General features: G+C 47.7%; 1 protein-coding gene across 4 annotated transcripts in view; it reads left to right on the top strand.

The window, feature by feature from the left end:
• TMEM63B (transmembrane protein 63B) overlaps positions 1–20686 on the top strand; it is a 506581-nt gene extending 485895 nt beyond the window's left edge. For all 4 annotated transcript variants that reach the window (XM_069608789.1, XM_069608792.1, XM_069608790.1 and 1 more), the window contains 5 exons: positions 2254–2359; positions 5676–5843; positions 8893–9008; positions 13700–13780; positions 18910–20686. In XM_069608789.1, the coding sequence (XP_069464890.1) occupies positions 2254–2359; positions 5676–5843; positions 8893–9008; positions 13700–13780; positions 18910–19077 (639 nt within the window). In that variant the 3' untranslated portion in view covers positions 19078–20686. The remainder of the gene's footprint in view (positions 1–2253; positions 2360–5675; positions 5844–8892; positions 9009–13699; positions 13781–18909) is intronic.
• Positions 20687–21938: the final 1252 nt, after the last annotated feature.

Genomic DNA, 21938 nt, shown 5'->3' with positions numbered 1-21938 from the left:
TGGTGCTGTACATTTGGAAGATGTGGTCTTTTGTGGAGCCTTAGCTCAGGAGCGTGGTGTTTCTGTGCAGCTATACCTCAGGAGGATGTGTGCCTTATGATGCTGTACCCAAGGGGATGTGCTTTTCTGCGAAGCTGTCCCTCCATGATGCTATATCCCTGTACATTTTATTTTCACATTAGGACGTGGGCTCCATGGAATTTCAACCCAAGAGAGTGTGTTTTTCTGTGCAGTTACTTCTCAAGATGATCTGATTTTCTGTCGATCCCTAGCCCAGGAAGCACTCTAGGAAATGTTCTATGGAACTCCATGTTCAGAGGAGGTATTTTGTGCGGATGTTCCACAGAATGATAGGTTGCTCAGAGCTGTACCTTGCAAGGATGTGTTCTATGGTGGTCTAGTGCCGGCAGAGATGCTCCTCGGTGGGACCACCGCTCCGGTAGACATCTTAGTGCTTGAAGCCAAGGAGGATAGGTTTCACTGACCTGTATCTCTAGGGAACACATTCTTCTGTGGAATTATGTCTCAGGTCATCCTGCGTTTCTTTGATGTTGTATATCAGAAGGCGGTGTTCTATTTCTCAAATGGGTATGTTCGGCTATTGAGCTATAAATGAGAATGGTTTGTTCTGCCATGGCACTCTAGCTCAGAAGGGTGTGCTCTGTTGAGCTAAAACTCAGAAGGGAGTACTCTGCTGTTCTGCTGTTGAGGTAGATCTCAAAAGGGTATGTTCTGCTATTGAGCCGTAACCCAGAAGGGCGTGTTCAGTTGAGCTATACCTCGGGGGGGGTGTATGGTGTGTTGAGATCTAAAGCAGACTGGTGTATTCCGCTATAGAGCTACATTTCTGGAGGGTGTGAGGGTGCTCTTGAGCTATAACTCACAAGTGTGTCCTGCTGTTGAGCTATAACTCACAAGTGTGTCCTGCTGTTGTGCTAAATGTCAGAAAAGTGTGTTCTGTTGAACTGCATCTCAGAATGACGTTGTCTGAGGTGAAACTGCTTTTCATGAGAACCTGTTCTTCAGTGAGGCTTTTTCTTAGGATGGGCACAGCCGTATCTCAGGATGTTGTGCTCTGTGCTGATGTCTTGGGAGCAAGGCGGGTTCTTCTCTGGTGCTTCATATCAGGACGATGCATTCTTTCGTGGTTCACCAGATGTATATGATATGATAAATCATTTATAACGCGCCTGTACACTAGGTGTTCTGCTGTCGATCTGAATACCGCAGGGTGATGTCTCTAGCTATATACTTGGACCTATCTGGCAGGTGGATTTGTCCTTCTGACCCCTGTCCCATATGGCTCTGTTCCTCCACTGATCTGGTACATGATTGCTCAAATGAATCTGTAATTTAGCATGGGGGGATCAGCTCTTATATAAGCCATTATCTTGGTGATCAAATATTCATGTATTTATGGTTCTCCCCTGCGATCATGTTTAGATCTGCGATTAGTTATTGTGTAAAATAGCCCTGTGATTGGTTGTTTTCCGGGGAGCTCTGTCCCGCTTATTGGTTCTTTTAATCCGGTGGCTGAGTATGCCAGTGTTCAAGAGACGCCTCGTTCAATCTGATAAATTACTTTATGACTCTGGGTGTGCATTTTACTTCACAGTGGAGATAGGTCATTAGTTCTTGATTTCATTGATTTATGAAATTACTCTTCAATGGAGAAATCTAAATGATTAGTTATCCTCTATACATTGGTATCTCTGATCACCTTTCTTTGGAGATCTGTTGGCATTGACTTTTTTTTGGTCTTAGTGGTTAATCTTGCTGTGAAGAGTTTGAAGCCTGAAGGTCCATGAGTAGGGCTCGTAGTAATGTGCCCTGCCACGAAGACATGTCTGAGAGTAGGTCTTGGGGGTTGATTTTTCGGCTTAGCGATTGTATTTGTGGCATTGTCACAGTGCTAAGTGAGCTTGACATGCGCCGTGCCTACGCGAGCTGCAGTTCAAATAGGGAGCTGTGCATTACTATAAAGGACATGTTCACTGGGGCATTGTCCCTTTAGAAGTTCTGCAACAGGTGCTCCTCTTTGGGTGTGTGCCTCGGATATCAACCATATAAAAGAGGCATTACTAATTGTGAGTTTCGAGACACCTTGAGAATTTGTTTGCGTTCCCCGTTATTGCCACATTCCTCTGTCCACCAAGCACACCCGCACAGCGGACACTCAGTGCCCCATCTTGAGCTCGGTCAGGTCGGTCAAAGCCTTAAAGGTGATGTCCTCCCTTTTTCTCTCTCTTACAGCACCAAGCGTATGAGTTCCAGTTCGGTGCAGCGTATGCGTGGATGATGTGCATCTTCACCGTCGTCATGACTTACAGCATCACCTGCCCCATCATCGTCCCCTTTGGTAGGTCCATCTGGCTAGGGTGGGCATCGCAATGCTTTTGCTGTCGATTGATGTCCACTTCACCATAGATGCCTACATGTCCCCTAGTGCCTGTGATTTCTAAAAATGTGTTAACCTCTTAAGTGTAAGTAATGGGAGAAAACCCAGCTGGCGAGGAGTCTCCTGGTCCCCAGGCTTTAGAAGCATTGATTGAATCTTAGCTGCTGGCAGAAGGTATGGTTACTGAATGGGTTACGGATTAGCCTCAGAGAGCTGTATGTGAACTGCAAATCCTGGCAGGAGCGCCTCAACTTTTCATCCTCTTGAGGTTGATAAAATGAATGCCATTGAGCCGGGCAACGCTTGTGTTTAATGTCTCAGAAATGTGGGGGCTTCATGATGAAGCTAGATACTACTTTTAAGTACTGTCTGACTGTTGTGCACTGCGATAGAAGATCTTGGACACGTCCGTGAAGCTTTACGCGCCACTGTCCAGGAGCGCTTATAACATGACCGGAGATGAGTGCTTCGTAAGGATGTGTCTCTTTTATTTACACTTAGTTATCGTTCCAGTATTTATACCTTGGTTATTTTGAGACACTGACTTTATCCATCTTGCCTTGATGACACACTTTCTGCATCCTAAGTGACAGACACTTGCTGATGAGAATCTAGAGAGAGTGAGAGACAGGGGCAGGAACCAGAGAGATCAGACAACCCAGAAAGAGTCTTCAGAAGGTGAAAGAGAGAGAGAAAGCAGACTGATGAGGAAGGGGACAGTCAGTACTGAGAGCAGAGAAGACCACGAACAAGCAGAAAAAAGAGAGCGAGCAAAGAACACAGAGCCAAATTGTTTTGGAGAGGTAAATATGTTAGGTGTGTGGTGGCACAACATTCTATCCCCCTCCTGCAAAATCTGTTGCGGGTTCCCTGAAATCCCATCCACCCTGTGAAATAGATAAGCATTGGCCCCCTGCACTGCATGGGCCATCCCAGTGGCCCTCATTACGACCCTGGCGGAGTGGGTTACCGCCAGCGGTAATCGTGGCGGACCCGTCCGCCCTACTACGAGTTCCCGTAGCGCCATGGAGCCTTTCTCCGCCTGGTTTTACCGGGCGGAGAAATCCATGGCGCTAAGGGACCTCGTTGTTAATTACGCCACCGTACTTTACGGTGGCGTAATTAACGCCTTCCCCACTCCCATTATACCCTATGGGGCAAGAATGGGAATGGGGAAGGGCAAAATGGGGATTGGGGATTTACCGCTCCGCCAAGGTCGGCATGGGGTGGAAAATCCGCCAACCCCCATGGCGCTATCGGCAGCTTTCCGCCGTGCTCCGCGGTGCATTTAGCACCGCGAATTCCGCCAGGGTCGTAATGAGGGCCAGTGTCTTTTAGGACCATTGGGCTGGGGTTGTTGGCTTGTGATAGATGTTCTGAGGCCTAAGCGGCTGTGTCCTTCCATGGTTGTACTTCGAATAGAGGGATGGTTGTGCTGTATAAGTGTCCCCAATACCCTTTAAAGCACAGCCCATTTTCAGAGACTGCATGTCAGTCTTGGGTGTCGCGGTGGGAGGACGTAAGTAGCTTCTCAGGCATTTAAGTGCCCCAGAATGCAAAGGAATACTTTGCAAGGCTGACCCTTACAGGTGTCTTCTGATACAGGTCAGAGATGTTATTGGGTTGACGCGTAGATTCAGTGCAGCCAACTGCTGAGTCCTGCACTTGGGGTTTGAAACCACATAGTCCTGGGCTAGAAGAGGGGAGCCATTGCAGAGGAGCACCGTCTTGCGATTATCATGTCTTAAGTAAGTTTTCTAGCGGTGTGTGAAGGCAGTGTGGGGGGGTTTGGGGGTTGTTTGTGTGTGCGTGCGGGGTGAGGCTTCGCTACTGAATACTATTTGAGTTCTCGCTTTGAGCATTATGCCCAGCTCTGGAGGCCGTATCTTCCAAAGGATACGTATGTCATGGGAGGATACCTCAAGAGAAACTTTCTCGCCTTGGAAACAAGACGACACGGAGCAACACAGGTTTGATTCCCGGGTCCGCGCTTGGAAACCTCTGGATATTAAGCGCGTTATAAATATCCTATCATATCATGAATTAGGGACAATCCAGAGAAGGTGCAAAGTGGGAACGACCAAGATCTTATGATCCACAACACCCTGACCATTGCATGCACACTTCAGTGCCGTGGTCAGAGTCATGCACACAAGGTGCTCTCCCATCTGCTGACCGCAGACCATGCTCGATTCTAAAAACCCAAGAAAAGAGAGACTAAGAACTCAAAAACACAATATCGGACCCCTCGGCTGCAGACATGCTTGCATTTGCTGGAGCAAATTCCAAGCGTGTATTAACGCCAATTGGCTTACTCTCCACAGAACCTATTACTAGAGAGTGTGAATACAGCAGATCAGGAGAGCGTGTTGTAGCAAAGGGGTCATGAGATGAGACTTGATGGGCAGAGGCTTGGAAGTATCCAGGATGCTCTTGACAGAAAGGGGAATACATTCATAGACCCACCTGCCAGCAGGAGTGGGGGAGCACATGCGTCCAAAAGGCCCGAGAGAGCAATGCCAAAGCTGGAGACTAAATACGATCAATAGACTGGTGATTCTGAAGATGTTTATATGCTTTTTGTACGTACCTCGGAGGGCCTAGACCCTCTCCAGGTGATTGTGCCCTGCTGAAGGGTCATATTAGGTACCTTCAAACTCCAGCCTGCACATACTGACAATGGTACTGGGGCTTCTCTTCTCTGCAGTGTCCAACACTGCACCTTCATCTCACCCTGCCCAGTAAACACTTAACTCATCTTCTATATAGGCCCTCAGTGGCTCCGCGCGGGACGCAGGGTGCCTGTTCTCATCACAGCACCCTGGGCTCATCCTATGTATGTGAATTACTTAAGCCACACCAAGTCCAATGTGAGTTGCGCCAAACCTTGATTGGATGAATCTATACGAATGCAACCACTCCTGTGCAGCTTTTCTCTCACCAGACATCTCTCAAGAAATGTACACTCTCATTGCTCATTCTTGTCTCTTCGGAAATAGATAAACACTGTCTAAGGAGGCATGGGGTCACCACCACACCCAAACACCCACTGGTTCTCCTCATCCCATGGCTCTGTTCCTGCTGATGTACCAAGGCTTGCACCAATTTCAAGCCCAGCTTGTGGGTCCTTTACTCAATTTCATTCGACTCTTGCACGCGCTTCCTCCAGCTGTCCTGACTTCGCCTTTCTTCCTGTGCCCAAAGTTGAAACATGGAGGCTGCTGATCACTGACTGACCCTCTGCTCTGCTCTGCTCTCCTCCCTCCCTCCCTCCCAGGACTGATGTACATGCTGCTGAAACACCTGGTCGATAGGTACAACCTTTACTACGCTTACCTGCCTGCCAAGCTGGACAAGAAGATCCACTCTGGGGCGGTGAACCAGGTGGTGGCGGCACCCATCCTCTGCCTCTTCTGGCTGCTGTTCTTCTCCACAATGAGGACAGGTGAGTGCCCAGGATTGGATGCTAGTGTGATGAAAGTGATTTGAGTGCCAGAATTCTGTCTCTGAAGGGTGTTATTAAAGTCTGGGGTGAGCTGTAAAAATGTTTGACGTTACTGCCCTGCTGTGCGTAGGGAAAGTTGATCTGAATCTTTGCTGATACTGTTCGGGTTTTGAACACCCCTCGATAGTAGGACAGCCTTTTTCCATGGCCTTTAGGTGTTACACCAAGGGTTGATGGCTAATTTTGAGGGTGCTTTATGTTCTCAGACCCTGCACATGTTGTTCTGGGGCTTTAAGCATGTATAATGCCAGTGCTGAGGAGGCATGACATACGTGGGTGATCATGCACCAGGGCTCAGAGAATAGGACTCGTGCCTGGACCATCGCAAAGCTTCTGCAGTGGGGAGCTTGTCCATATCATTTGAACTGAACTACCAAGACAGCAGAGCCAGCATAAGAGCGGGCACTGTTCAAAGAGCAAGTGTGAGATCTGTGTTAGTGCCTTCCCAACCACCCACACTTCCTGTGCACCATGTCTGTGATGTGTTTGTGTCTCCATAGAGTGACACCATGACCAGATTGTGTATGTGGCTCTTGATCTGGCATCCTGGTGGTACCAGCACACATGGGTAGGACAGAAGTACTTGTGCTCACACTGTTGTGAGCGTGCATCAGTTCAGTCTTATCTCAAGATTGCTTTTCATGGACTAGGATTACAGGACCACCTTCCGCCTCACTGAGTGGGCATCCTTCTCAGTACAAATGCAGAGGGAATAATAGACCCTTCACCTTATTTGGGTGAGTTCCGAGCCTGCAGGCTGAGTGCAGGAATTTAAATGAAGCTCCTTGCGCAACGGCCATTCATCCAATTTTAACTGTAGGCCTATACAAATCTGCTTTGCACAACACACCACAGCAATATCAGGGCAAGGGTCTTCCAGTGCATTCCATAGCTTTCTCATCCACTTGTTCTACTGCTACTAATCTCCCCTGGTGCCACGTTCTGACGTCCTCGTTTGTGGCATCCATCACACCCTGCTAGATCTCTGGAAGTGAGTGAAGGTTTGAGGGTGCACTAGTCTCCAATCACACCCACAGCTAGCCATGCATCGTTCTTCAAAGAGGGTTTCATCTGGTCTGACCAGCAGTGTCATTTCACGCTTGGTGCATGCTAGCGTAAAACCAGGTGTCGGAGAATGGAGGATCTTCATACATTTGCCGTCATCCCCCCTGTGTAATCCACCTTGATGCATTGGCAACTGTTTTAATGGACCTTTCACTTGGCAATGGAACCCAAGCACACTTCTCGGCTCTTATGTCTAACCTTCATGTATGGAACCTCACATGTGATTCTCCAGTGCAGGCAGCTGCTAACAGGACTTGTGATAGCAACACACACATGCTTGTAACTTAAAAATCCAGTCTGGGAGTATATAATGTTTTGCTATTATGGTTAACGATCTATTGCTGGTGTTTTATGGTGATGTCCTATGAGCAGCGCATATTCTGGGCAAGTTACAGCAGCTATGTGGCGGTTGTTGCATAGTGCTTCACCTGCGACAGGTCCTTGCGGGTGCCCAACTCCACCCTTCTGATTCTCCTGCAGAAAAAAGCTAATAGTGTTAAGTGCCATGGGAAGGGTGTCATAGATGCTTTCTGAAGTCCATTTTCTCAACCCTCTGTTGGGTGAGGGACAAAAGGGCCTGTTGGAGGCTACTAAAATTACGAGATGCAAAATGTGTTCGTACGCCACCGATCAAAAGTGGGCAACCTCAGCCTGGGTCCTGCTGAACGTTGGCACCTTGCATCAGCAGACCTCAGTCGGCTCACTTTTACCTGCGTGACCTTAATAATCTTCCCTTTCTCGCAACCATCCAAGTGGCTGTCAACCTTTCAGGGGTGACTGTCTTATGCATCATGTCTAGAGTACCCATGCACAGATCGCAGACCTCTACTGCTCTCACCACCACCCTGGGACTAAGGGGGAAGCTGGGATGGGTTGACACTACCAACATTGTTTCATTTGGTTTGACCAGATTCCATCGACAACATTTAGCTTGTGGTCTTCTACTTCGACTGCCAAGAAGAGTGGAAGATCACAAAGGAAATGTGGTGGATGGAATCACTGCATACCGTTTGATTGACCAGTCCTTGAAGTTCCAGACTCATCGGCATGGCCCGTCTCTATCTCCTTTTCTGCCTCCGGCTGAGGATCTGAGTTCGGTAGGGAATATCCAGTGCAGCAAGTCCTTCACAGATCCGGTGAGCGGTAGATCAGCAAGCTTCCGTTAATCCAGGGTTTTCCTCAGACCGGGCAGCCCCTTCTTGCTCTCTGTCTGGATTCCCTTGCCCTCCTATGCATAGCAGAGCTCGGATACCTGTATGGGCACCAAGTTCTTCTGCACGGCCATTCTGTGAGGAGCACGTTCTAGAATTATTGGTGTTCATTGACTCTGGTTCCACACGGGTGCATTGCAGATGGTTATTATTGCACAGTGCACATTCGGAACACTACACATATTTGGGGTGTGCACAGGCTCTCTTCTCGCCGGTTGTAGGTGTAGATGGCAGGTGGGAGCAGCATTGTTGGGCACACACCTGTGACTCCTCTGGCTACCAGGGGAATGCTCACCGCGCTCTGCACATCACCCTCACCATGCTGGTGTCATTGGGGCAGGAGGAGAGAGGTCTCTTCACACAAACTTCATCATGTTAGTCTGTTGGTCATGTTCATCTGGTGGTCACTCCATGCATCTTGCTCATCATGTTTGTTTCTCTTGAGGGGGGAACGCCGCACCATCACATGTTTGTTTGTTTCTCTTAAGGTGGGCACTCCATACCATCACATCATGTTTGTTTCTCTGGAGAGAGGCGGGTGGGGTTGGGGGCACTCCACACATCACCATCATCATGTGTGTGTCACTGGGAAGCAGTCCACACATCTTATTCGTCATGTGTGTTTCCCTGTGAGTCACTCAATGATCTACAGCCTGAACCTGAGACCCTAACCCAACTTGTTTTTGTTTCCACCTCTGCTCCTTCCACCCTAGGGTTCCTGGCTCCCACGTCAATGTTCACCTTCGTGGTGCTTGTGATAACCATCGTGATCTGCCTATGTCATGTCTGCTTTGGACACTTCAAATATCTCAGCGCTCACAATTACAAGGTAAGGTGGGAGGATCCAGCTGGTGGTTGACAGCTGGCTCTTTGGGTATTTGCTAGCACTGGCATTTGTGTGCAGTGGCATTTGTGAGTGTATGGCCTTCTATCAAATCTAGTAAGGACTGCCAACAGTCCTTGCCTTGCAGTCCACTCAAGACTGCTAGCGACCATCATCAATTGCAGTCTTCGTTTAACCCACATCAGCTCACACTGAGTTTCCTGGTATACCCACCTCTTCACCAACAGCACCGTGCCTGCCGGGTATTACCATAGCAGCCCGCATCACTTGCCCGTCGCTTGTTATACACTGCCCATCGAAACCGCCATATCGTCTACTGCAACCACAGTATTCTTCTCATTGCCAACGGTACCGTCAACCTATCACAGCCAGTGCATCCTGTCATTGCAGTGCTTGCTTCTCATACATTTCAGTGGTGGCATAAACCAATGCGGCCCCCATATCCCAGAATGCAGCCCGACGCTGTCGAGACATCCAGCATCTGCCCACTGCAACCCCACATCACCCATTGTAGTCTGTGTTTCCTCCATTATGGCGCCAGTTCCACCTATTTTAAAAATTGGTCTTCACGTGTTGGCCATTGCGGTCTACAAAAAGGAGCAGAGTTGCATTACTAAACGAAACGAATCGGATAACTTGTTAACCCTTTTCTTGATAGTCCTCGTACGTGCAAACAAGCAGGTCTTAATTTGTGTGCAAAGTAATTGCTAAGATTGGAAAGGACGGACACAGGTATACATACACTCACTTGCTGGGGCATTAAGCATTTGCCCTTCTTTGATCTCATGATACCTTGATCATTCTACGCGGACTCGACAGGAAGGCAAACTATCAGACTCCGTCCCAACCCTTCGATCCCTTTCTTACCTTTACAGATCTTTCATGCGAGTTTAAACTGGTGTGATACACCTCGCAGCGGCACAATAATCCACTTTTGGGACAATCCTCAGTGTTAGACCACTGCGATGCTGACTCGTGCAGTATAAAAAAGAATTAACGTAACACTGCAGAAAAATTCAAATGTAATGCGGAAGTCAGCTGCTGGGGAGCGGTAACAAAACACAGAACAGCGGAAACATAAACCTACTCCTATGACCCCTCCCCCATACTGATCCCACCCATGAGTATGGAGGAAAGGAGACCCTGGACTAGGAGTACAGTAATCACTACAATGAGTAACTGTTTCCTAAGTGGCTACTATATTCCACTTGATAATATTTGTAGAGTACGACCACACAACAGTTACATGTTGCTCAGAGGTTCCATTGCGCGACATAAAGCAGGCCTTGTCTCTGTCTTGCCAACAGAATGAGGCATAACACTATTATGTCATCACCTCTGGGTCTGCCTGGGACAAGTGGTCAAAGTAATCCCATAGAAAAGGGGAACAAGGGATCTATAATTACGTCACGCCTAACTGCTCACACTGGCAGTGGTTGTGAAATACAGTATTACAGCGCCAGCGGCATGCCTCTACACCCCACAACTATCCGTCTTAGAGTAGCGGGAATACAGTTTTACTTTCACCAGTGTCTTTGGTGGGCAGGATTCATTAGACCTAAGCAATGGCCATTACATGCAAGCAGGGCCAGCGTAAGAGGTTCGGCTGCTTTTACGGAAGAGGCGTACTGGCATGGCCAGAATATTGAAGCACTTGCAAACTCCCATCTTGGTTATCTGAGACACAACCCAGAACTTGCCTGACCCCAGATTTCATGGTTCATTAGTGTGACGAAAGACCAGGACAGGAGGTTTATTCAGGTTGAGACTATTGGATGTACATAAGTAGTTCAAAGGCGTTATCTTCCTGATCTAGTCTATTCAGATGAGGTCTATGCAGAAGGTATCGTCCACAGACATCAATACAGCTGCATAGTCTTGCCCCTCTAAATAACATGGGCGTGAATACAGTTCGTCGTCTGTGAATAGAGCACCAGAGCAATTCCGGGTACTTCTCTGGCCCAGGTCTCCTCTATATGTAATGAACTCAATATCTACAGGGTCCTTGGTCAGATAAGCTAGGTTTCCGTCTAGGTTGAAATCAGCTCTCGAGTCCATAAAGCAGCAATATATAAAAGAGCCCACCTTTGGGGACCCCAGAATGCCGTGTGCAGCAAAAAGCTATTCGCAATCGTCCTCACACTCCAAAATCCAAATTGTAGCTGAGAGCCGGTTGAATCCCCCTCTGCCTGTTTGTCCAAGTTTAAATTTGGAAAACCTCTCGAAACAGACTCAAGGAGGGATTTAAATCATTGTGAATGTTTAGGATCTTGCAAATCAGTACCGAAATAACACAAGATCATTTCCATGTAGATCGGGCAGAGTGAAGAAGTCTAGTAGGTCGGCTGCAATTGCAGCTGCAATTATATTAGTGCTACTGGAATGCCATTGTGATCAAAACTGTAGACTGATTCCCCTCCTAAGCCCCGGATCCCTCCAGGTCTTGGGTCTGTAAAAATTTGGTTCTCCAGATGAGTTGGACCACAACTCCCATGTTCCCTCACCATTGACTGTACTGATTAGAGGTGATGGAAGTTGTGGCCCAAAACATCTGTCGAGCCAAAGGTTGCAGACGCCGCTCTAGGTAAAGTTCTCTCAGAAATGACCCCATTGGGAGAGTTTGCATCAAGCATCTTCCCATGAGGGACCTGAGAATCCCACCGTTCGGATGTTGCCTCGCAGAGCAGTATATTTATTTCTGTGACTGCACCGTGGCAGGTCAACCGTCGATGTTTCAAAAATTTCCCAAACCATTCATCATATTAGCCCAATTTCTAGCTATCAGTTAAAATATCAACCGGAACGTCTTGCGATCCCTTCTACTTTCTCTGCGCATGCAGATCTGGTCTGTGTGCCAATATATGGTGTGTCCGGGACCTCCGCCACCAGTTTGCAGTCGTATAATCATGGTCAAACGCCACCCACAGCCTTTGGCTCACCATGCGCTATACTGGCGCCAATTCTGTTTGGACTCAGTGGCACAAATGTCTGGGCTGCTGGAGCTACATGCTTTAACCCATTCGTGGAAGTAGTAGCCAGAAGATGGCCAATGAGCCACGGTCGCTCCAGTGACTGTTTCGATGGACTTTCTGTACATTCGATGACCCCATGGGGGAACCTATGTCGACCTGAGATTTTGTTCAGGGTGTCGGGGGGAGGATCCACAACTAAATCCATTACACCCCCAAGGAGTGAAATGACGTCCACTTCGTGCTTGACATTGGTTATTGTGAAATCAGTTGCAGAGCAAGAAGCCCGCTTTCTAATCATGTGCCTCTGTGGTTGGTTAGATGGGGAAATCCCCATAAAATATATATAGGCCCTGCAAGGTAAAAAATGTGGCTTGTAGCTACATCACAACCAATTACGTTGATCGGAACAGTGGCAAAACAAACGTGTACCACTATTCCGTTCTGAGCAACCGGATGGCCACGTGCACTTCCTGTCGGTGATTTAGTGCAAGGGTGAGAGCACCAGGCACATGTAGCTACCGTGCTGAACTTGTCCTGATATGGGTGCGATGTCAAAGCTGCCGGTTGGAGGAATCCGTTAGGGCAGTGCCCATGTGCCCCAAGCAAGCGAATGTTGGGCACCCACTGTGATGATAAAGGCGTAATGGCACGAATCCATAACTAGTGGACTACTTTTCTTAACAAACTTGGATCCAACACAACATAGGAATTTTCTCCAAAACCAAGCGCCAATATTGTAGGAATCCAACAATCACTTACTTCCTGTCCGTGTTTGCACTTGCCATGGCTCCTTTTCAGTACCAGCAGCGCTTCCTCATGTGGCCCCCTCCCTTTGAGGCTCCACTCACCCTCCCCTCAGCCGGTGCTCCTACAGCGACGATAATAGTAACAGAAGCTTCCCCCTTGTTTATGGAGGTTTTTCTGTCCCAAGCGCTATTAGCCTTATAACCTTAGTTTCTAGTCATTGGCTTTTGTTAGCCGCCTCTCCTAGTGTCAGTTGTTCAGTCGACCTCGCAGGTACAGGCATACCGTGCCGATATGGCCGATAAATGATCAGTTTCCCAGACAAAGTTTCAGCCAGAATATGAATATTTGATGCTTAGACTAAAGGACAATTTCAATATCCAACAAATAAAATGACCAGGCTCATTCAGTATAATGTTCTCTGAAATGTTAAAACTTATATCGTCTCTGGCTGGGCTTTAGTAAATAGTCATAAGTGTGAGGTCACCATAATTGGAAATACCCCAGTCTCTCATGAGTAGAAATTCATCCAATGGCTCATGTTTCCGGTACCCCTGAGGTAGAAGCAGTGGGACTGTAGCTCGTTATCCCACTGCTTTCGCAAAACTAATGTGTTCTGCTCATAAAATGATGCATGGATTAGATTTGAATTAAATAATCCCCATTCACTTATCGTAAACCGAGGAGGAAAATTGATTGATCATTTTAAGTGCTATAACGCGACGATGCTGGAGCAGGTCAAGCCCGGAGGTTGGCCGCGTACTCCTCTGGTTAGTGGCGGCAACAGTGGTATTTATAAAAACCTAGTTTTCTGATCATGCAAGAAATTGAATGTAGTACAGGCGTTTTGAGCATAAAGCGAACATTGCACCGGGTGGGGATTTATTTTAATATAGACCGGGCGGGTGTGCATGAAATTTTACTTTAAAGCCTAATGGTTCTTTCTCTCTTTCTCCACAGATCGACCACACCGAGCCGGAAGTGGTGGATGGCATGCAGAATGGACGCCCGCCATCTAACCTCTTGGGCCAAAAATCAGCGGTGAGTCACCTCCTCAAACCATCTTCCTTTTCAATATGGTATCTATGGACCTCACATCGACCTATGACCCAGTGATCAGGTCCATGCATGTTCCCAGGACCATTACCTTTCAGCTAGAACACCATAGATCATTTTGAGATAAAATCCTAGTTTTGAAGCACCCGGTTTACAATAACTTTGTGCGGGTGCAAGAAATTTGACAGGTCGCTTTATTTCTTGTAAGTCTCAAGGATCGGCCATACAGGAAATGTGAAAACCTCTTTACTGGGAGAAATAACAAAATACCGCTCTTTTCCCACCCATTCCCTAGATCCGTACACAAGAGTCGCCAATTCCTCTTCTGCGTGGATATCTTATGCACATGTTTTTGCTTTGTGCATCAGTAGAGATGCGAAACATTTGTCACCTTCACTGACACATCACTTCATTTGCCAAGCATCGTGCGAAGGAAAAGGCTTCAGCCAATGTGCTTGCTTCCGTATTGGACGAATAGGAAACATTTATCTGATGAGCACTTTAGCGTCCTCCCTGGGAACATTTTACCCCCATTGATCAGCCAAACGCTAGGTCAGGGCACAATGAATCCATACTCTGTAGCCTTGGAGTATCTAGACTTGGTGATGGGTGTGTGGGGAGGAGTGGCATTTCTCTGGCCCATCCCATGATCTGAAGGTCATGTCTTGTAACTATGGGGTTTTTAATGCTTTGCGACATACAATGGGGCTCATTCTGAGCCTGCCGGTCTGGAAACAATGGTACCGGTAAGCTTATAGGCACTGTTTCCTGACCGGCATATTGCAGGTCTGCATGCCGGAACCGCTCTGCCTCACAGGTAGGACTGTACCGGACACAGTGACCACAGTACTTTGATCATCACGGAAGCATCAGCACCGTTATTAACGGTGCCTGTGCTTCTGTGTTCCCCATTGGTATTACCGGCAAGTCTGGCGCTGGTAACTCATTACAGGTCAGACGGCAACCTGCCGGTAGTACCGGCATGCTTACCGCCGGACTCGTAATGAGCCCAATGTATTTGTATTTATTTGAAGAACAGGGATGTCAATTTCGAAAAGAAATGACTTACAGTACACATTTAGGGATGGAGGAAACATTACCACGAAGGGTGCCTGTAGAATAGCACACAGATGAGAAAAGTACTGAGCCAGGTCATGATAGTGTAAAAATATTGGGACACATCTCACGGAAAAAACATTACAAACAGAAGCAAAATGCATATTTTTGCTCAATTAATTAAATGTAACTGCGACCCATTTCTCTTCCGCATTATACACTGACCACCCACAAGCTGCTTCGCTGGGAGCACAGTTCTAACCTGTCCAGAAGCCACCATGTTTCGGTCAACGAAAAAAGGCTCTTACCAAATTTTATGATGCTTGTGTGAACACAACAGGGTAATCTTCAGAGGGTGTTGGACATCCTCATCGGCCTCTCAGCTAAAACAATATTAGGAACATTAACACAATGGGCCTCATTAGGAGTTTGCCGGTCCGGAAACAAGGGTGCCGGTAAGCTCACAGGCGCCCTTGTTTCCAGATCGGCAAATGAGTCCACCTGCCGAGGCTGCTGTGCCCGACAGGTCTGACCCTACCGGGCACAGCGGCTATGGTACGCAGACCCGTCACGGAAGCACAGCACCGTTAGCAACAGTGCTGGTGCTTCCTTGTCCCCACTTCCATAGAGTCCTATGGGACTCTAGGGAAATGAGGACTTATAATTTACCGGCGCCTGACTTCCCGGGCCGCCGGACTCGTAATCAGCCGGTGACAACGGGAAGTCAGGCGCCGGTAAAATATTGCGAGTCTGGCAGCAACCCACCGTTGGCACCGGCAAGGTTACCACCGGACTCGTAATGAGGCCCAATGTTACTTCGGCCAGCTAAAAGTCATACAATAACAACAGACCTCTTCTGCTCAAAACGCAGTCCCGCGTGTTATTGTGACTATCTATGAGCATAATTGTCTAACACCTAGGCAACCCACAGCTTCTCTGGACAGTTCCCATCAGCCTTAGCCAGGACAGTCAGTGATGAGGGATCATGGGAGTCATAGGTCAAAACATCCGGATAACCACAAGTCCAACACCCTGCAATAGTCCTGTTTGCTTTGTAACTCTAATCATATAGTGACCTGAAAGTGAATGGTTTTGCACCGCAGCCATGTCTCAGGTTGTCGGCATGCTCTAGTTTGTCTGTTTTTGTTTACGTCTACATTCAGGTCAGACCGAGGTAATGTAAGGTTTAGCTCACTAGAAAAGTTGCAAGACTGATCATAGGCTGGTTATCGCGAGGCACAGGTCAGGAGGATCTGAAATGGAAATTTGCGGTCCAGCAGTTGCTTGCTCATCAGCGCAGCATGTACAAGCATGCTAAAGGTTCCGGAATATTGGAAGTATGTCATGGGAACAGAACCTGCACCGGGAGATAGCAAGTGGACATGTATGTGTTTAGAGGTAGATGATATGATATGACAGGTTATTTATAACGCGCTTAATACCCAGAGGTTTCTAAGTGTGGACCCGGGGATCGAACCTGTGCTGCTGCGTGTCGTCTTGCTTCCAAGGCGAGCACGTTACAGTTGAGCTTTCCGCGCGAGACAGATGCAGATTAGGTTTCATCAGAGATGTGCTATGAATGTTTCAAGCAAAAGTAAGAGGCATATCATTACGAGCATGGCAGTCTGGGAAGTACGGTACTGTAAGCATGCCAGTACCGTACTTCCCGGACGGGCTCTGCTCGCGCGAACCGTTTCAAGCACCAGGTTTTTCCTGCCGGGTGTAATGGCACCCGTGAGCAGAACACGTCGGATGCACTGGCACATGCAGAGTTGTGCCGGTGCATCCGATGTCCCCATCCCCATCCAGTCCAATGGGGCAGAATGGGGATGAGGAGGCCCTTTGTTCCAGCACCCAGAAATGGGCAAGTACCAGGTCTGCCTAACTCGGCATGACCCGGTTCTTGCCCATTCACAGGTGCCGGAGAAAATGCAACTCCGGTGGCAGCCGTGCCTTTTGTTTAACGGCACGGCTACCACCAGAGTTGTAATGAGGGCCTAAGTCTTGCTAGCACTAATTATTATTCTTGAACATGTGTGTATATATGGCACCCAATAAAAGGAAGACTCATGCTCCAAAAGCAAGAGGGTTCTTTCCAAGATCCCCTTGCGGGAGACCACGGCCAGACAAATGCAGAATTTGCAGACTCCTTCCACAAGAGGTTGCAAGCTAATGTTCAGGTAGAGAACGTGTAGGTGCAATTTGAAGAACGCTGCTTCTCCAAGAATGTGCACCCAAGATCCGTGGAATCCCACACATGCACCCCAACGGAGGGATGAGGAATGATTGTTGACCAAACCGCACCGCAAGTAGATGGTGCCAGTTTAGTCTGAAAAATAAAACCTATTGTGAATAGTTCCTTTGTCCTTATCCCCCCCCCCCACCACACCTTGGCGCATGCAGGGATCTCGAGGTTAAGATGATTTATTTTCTTTATCAGGATGGTTATCAATGTCTCTATTCTTCAGTTTCTGAGGTTTTAAAGCATCTTCCACAATATGTCTTCCTGTCCGCACCCTGGGTTAGTGTGCAGGCCACACTCTAGTTTGTCTCTCCTTTTCCCTGGCAAATCCTCTAGCCTTTGCCTTGGCCAGAACCTCAACCTATTTCTCTCCACTTTTTCTTTAGTCATGCTTCTGCTTTTTCTTCCACCTCACCCTGGTATGGTGTATTCTTGCTCCACCTTTTCTTTGGCCACAACCTCTGCTTGTTCATGGGCCATGACCTCTGGGGATAAAGTGCCGCGCTCACCATCTACTCTCCTTTTTGGTGCTCTCCTCTTCCACCCCCTGTTACTCTCTGGGTTTTCGATTTCTCCTTTCTTACCCCCCATCTATTTCTCTTTACCTTACTCCCCTGTGGGATTTCCCCTTTGATCCACCTTCCCCTACTCTCTGGGGTGTGTGTCTTTCACTCTACTTGCCTCGGCTCCAGCATTGGGGTTTATTCATTAGTCCCCTTCCTCCATTCTCTGGGTTTTCTCATTGACTCCATATTCGTCCATCCTCTTTTGTGAGTGGGGGTGTGAGCTGCTGTGATGGTGCTTTCTTGCCACTGGATTTCCCCTTCTTGCAGTTCGGTTTGTTGGTCCTCTGTATTCAGCAGTGCAGTGTGTGTGTGTGTGTGTGTGTGTGTGTGTGTGGATGTGCGCCATAGTCCTTTTCCTGGAGTTTCTCCTGTATTCTGCGCTGCATGGGGTTTTCTTCCATTGATTTCAGGAGACTCCTTGTCAGGGTGCGACTGAGTTTCCCTACCCTCCGGTCTCCCTGTAGTGCAAGAAATAGGAGTATTCCACTCTGGGAAGAGGTGCTCTTCCCACTGCATCCCTGGGTGTTACATGTGAGAGCCATGCCGTACTCCCATAACTGCTCTCTTTGGGGTGTAGTAGGTACTTCTGTGGGGGTGATTAAGCTTTCCCGGTATTTTGCTTTCCTTTGACCTGTAATTGAATTTCCCAGATCCTCTCTGGGTTTCCCCTCTGTGAGACGGAGGAATGCTAGGCATTGTAGTTATTTGCTTGTCCCGTCAAACCGGTCTGGGAATCTTGTCCTTGGGCTATACTCATACGTGTTCCTCCTGGCATTGAAGACCTGGCAATATCACTTTTCGGGATCTTGTGATGATGACCAGGAGGCTACTTCATCGCAGCCCCCAACCCCATGCAGAAACAAACAACCTAAATGTGGCCAGGGGTCACTGTCAGTGGGAATGCGGGTCTTTCTCATCCCAAACCATCATATAATTTTATCTGCTCACTGGTCACTTTTCCACACGCCGAAGGGAGGCCCTTTAAATGCAGTAACATCGACTGAGTTATTGAGTTCATGCCAATGTGGTTCAAGGATCTGCAAGGCTTTGAGGCTTAAGGGCTCATTTGAACATAACTGCAAAACTCACTGTTAATTTAATTATTAGAAAAGGTTTCCTCATGCCGCGTCAACCCTCGATTCCCCTTTAAGATCTGATTAAAGTGGGCAAGTGAAGCTCGGGTGCATTTGTGTTCCATTTCATCTTGTTAATTCATGAATGATTCTTATGCTGTCTTTTGTTTCCTACAGCAAAAGTACATCGCACAGGTGCTGCAGGACACCTCCTTGGAGGGCGAGGTGGCTGAAAACGAGGAGCAGGGATCTCAGGATGAGGAGCTCATCAACCCCGACAACATAAACGAAGCGGATTATCAGTCGTGCGAGGACAGCCTGATACAGAATGAAATACACCAATAACGTAGAAGAGGAGCGACGCGTGGCAGGTGGTACACGGGCATGCGGGAGGAAGGTACTGCCGAGAAAGAGGAAACCCCACCTACAAATATACACACACATTCAGACTACAGCTGAGCCATCGACGCGAAACAGCAGAAAATGGTGCACAATCTTCTAGACTGACCAACGTGGTATGGAGCAAGGACACTTCCTCCCTCTGCCTCTCATCCTCCATCCATTTCTCCCCTCACTCACCTGCCGCGCGCTTGTCCATCTGTGTATGGGAAGGACTCTGACTAGTCAAATTGTCTAACACTACTGAGAACTGAAAATCCGAGGAAAAACTTTGTCAAGTGCTGCTGAATCATGAAGCGAGAGAGTACAGGCTACTTTCTAAGACAGTTTCTCCCCTGTTATATCACCCCTTCCCTTAATCCAGGCTCCTTCTTCACTCCTGATCCTGCAGCTGTCCTGAAAGCAGGTGGAAGGGGTTTAGCAATTCTTTACAATCTCCAGTGCCGGGAGGCACCCATCTGCTAGCCCTAGTCCGAATCCTGGTCTTAGAATCACATTCACACTAATGACTACTTACTAGACAACAGAAAAAAACAAAAAAGCTTTAATCCATGAGCGCTTTTTGAGCGGAAAAACCAAGGAAACCTGCTACTGGAATAATCTCTGTGAACAGGTTACCTGATTTGCTGTAACCGGTTTACAGCAAACGGCACCTGGAGAAGGACGCCGCCCACCGTGCCCGATGGTGGACCACACAGCATTGCTCCCGATTCAATTCTCTGTGAAGCGAACACCCATGGCTGCAACTTCCCACTTGTTATGGCTGCCTCCAAGATAAGGTCACATGACATTACAAAAGTGGCCCAGCATGTATGGCTGTGCCCACAATGGTGTCATGTGATCTCACCAGATCGGACTTGGTTCACAGTATGTTTTCAACTGCTGATGACTTACATGTTGACCCCCAGAATGCTCACATGTATCTAGTTGAATAAATGGTCTCGAGCAAGAATGGATCAAGGTGGTACCAGCAACACTGTATATAAGAGCTTGTGATCTGTAGAGGTAGGACGGGGTGTCCCGCTTTACAGCAGACTGCATCCTCCGAATGTCCACATTGTCGTACCCCGGGTGGAGCGTTGTCCCTCTATTCTTGGATAACACAGTCTGACTATTAAGTCACACATTCACAGTGGTTATTTTGTTTTGGCAGCACTCTAGCAAGCATGTTGATCATTTTGTGTCCTTTATTTTTCTTTTGCGCTCAGGGGACCGGAATCACTACCAAATGAAAGCAAAGTGTGGGGGGAAGGGGGCATTTGAATACACTGATCTGGTGGTCGATAGAGTGAGGGGGCTGCAGAATAGTTTCCTCCGCCGTCGATGATGAATGATATTGGCCAAGGCAGGCCAGTCATTCTGATGTACTTGAACAGTGGGGGAGTGAGGGTGCTACGCTCCAGGTTGAGGAGAATAGACCGGTGTCTCCGGATCTAACTGGAAGAGACCGTTTCTCATGTCATTTGATGTTTGACCTCATTATTCCAGTCTAACAGCATTAAAAGCAAGTGTGGGTAATTTGGCCCTCGTCAAATAAACTTTTGCAACATCTGTGTCTGCTGAGGTCTCTCTAACTTTATTTACCATAGGACGTTCTCCAAAATATTGGGCATCTTTTACTGACCTGTGATCTGGAGCATGACTCCTAGGCCCTGGGCTCATGTAATATGGATGCAATATGACTTCCACCCGCAGAAGCCAATGAGGAGCCTATGGATAAAGGTAAGGTGGGCAGTTCTGTAGCAGCAGACACCTTGTCTGCCACCCCAGGGACGCTTGCATCAAAATTATTAGGCTGCCACATCCATGGTGTTCAACAGCAAGGGGCTTTTTCTTGGACTCCTGAAAATCCCAGCGATTGCATTGGGACTTCTGACATCACTGATTGTGCTAGCCGCAGTGTAAATAGCTGCACATACCCCATGCTGTAACTTTCACCATGCTCACCCTCCAGCCACAATTGCTTTCTTCCATGCTATAGGATTCCTGGACTTTGTGGACTGATGTTTTACATTTGCCAGACCTTTCCTTCTTTCCTCTATTCTACCTTTTAAGACTCTGTGGCCATGCACTTGTCTGTCCAATCTGTGGCTGCATATATTCTCTTTACTTAGCCCTTAGCCCTACCAGCCCCTCAATTCTCCTTTGACAAAAATCTCAGTACTTGAGCCAACGATTGAGCGTTCACATAAATAAATGTCATCACCTGTCCAACAGACTCTTCTTCAAAATCCCCTCAAAACCGTTTAGACCTCTGCCAGGGTTTCTTTTTCCTCTGGCCGCCTGAAGTGCCCTGTGAGGATGAATAAATCAGAGTTTGACACCAGTTTAGATGAGGTTAGTTTGGTAGATCTTGAATAGCAGAAGCTGCAGGGAAGACACATGAACATACACCAAGAGAACACTTCTGACACATCCTCATCCTTCATGATCCCACCCCCTCGTTATCACTTTATATAGGTTTTGAAATGCATCGCTGTCTACGCATGGCTACAGAATTTGACTTCATTAAGAAGGTTGTTCACATTTTCCAATTACTACAATATCATTCTTATGTAAAAGCTGCCAAACTCGGAACTCTCCTGGAACACTCCCCATCCCTCCTGAATGTTATCAGCACAGCTGTGTGAATGCCTCCCAATTATTCTTGCAATCCCTGATCAGTGCTTTGTAGCTAGGTCAACCATTGCCAGACAGGAAATTAGTGTGTGTGCAGACTTACATGAACAAAGCCGTTCGCAAGCATGTGGAGACATCTCACTTTTACAAGCTGATATTGAACTCCATCTTTTTAGCAAGCAACTATA

Source organism: Ambystoma mexicanum, chromosome 4q, assembly GCF_040938575.1.
Source record: "Ambystoma mexicanum isolate Mex_15411 chromosome 4q, UKY_AmexF1_1, whole genome shotgun sequence".
NCBI lineage: Eukaryota > Metazoa > Chordata > Amphibia > Caudata > Ambystomatidae > Ambystoma > Ambystoma mexicanum.
The sequence above is the reverse complement of the archived record's forward strand: the minus strand, read 5'-3'. Positions and strand labels throughout refer to the sequence as shown.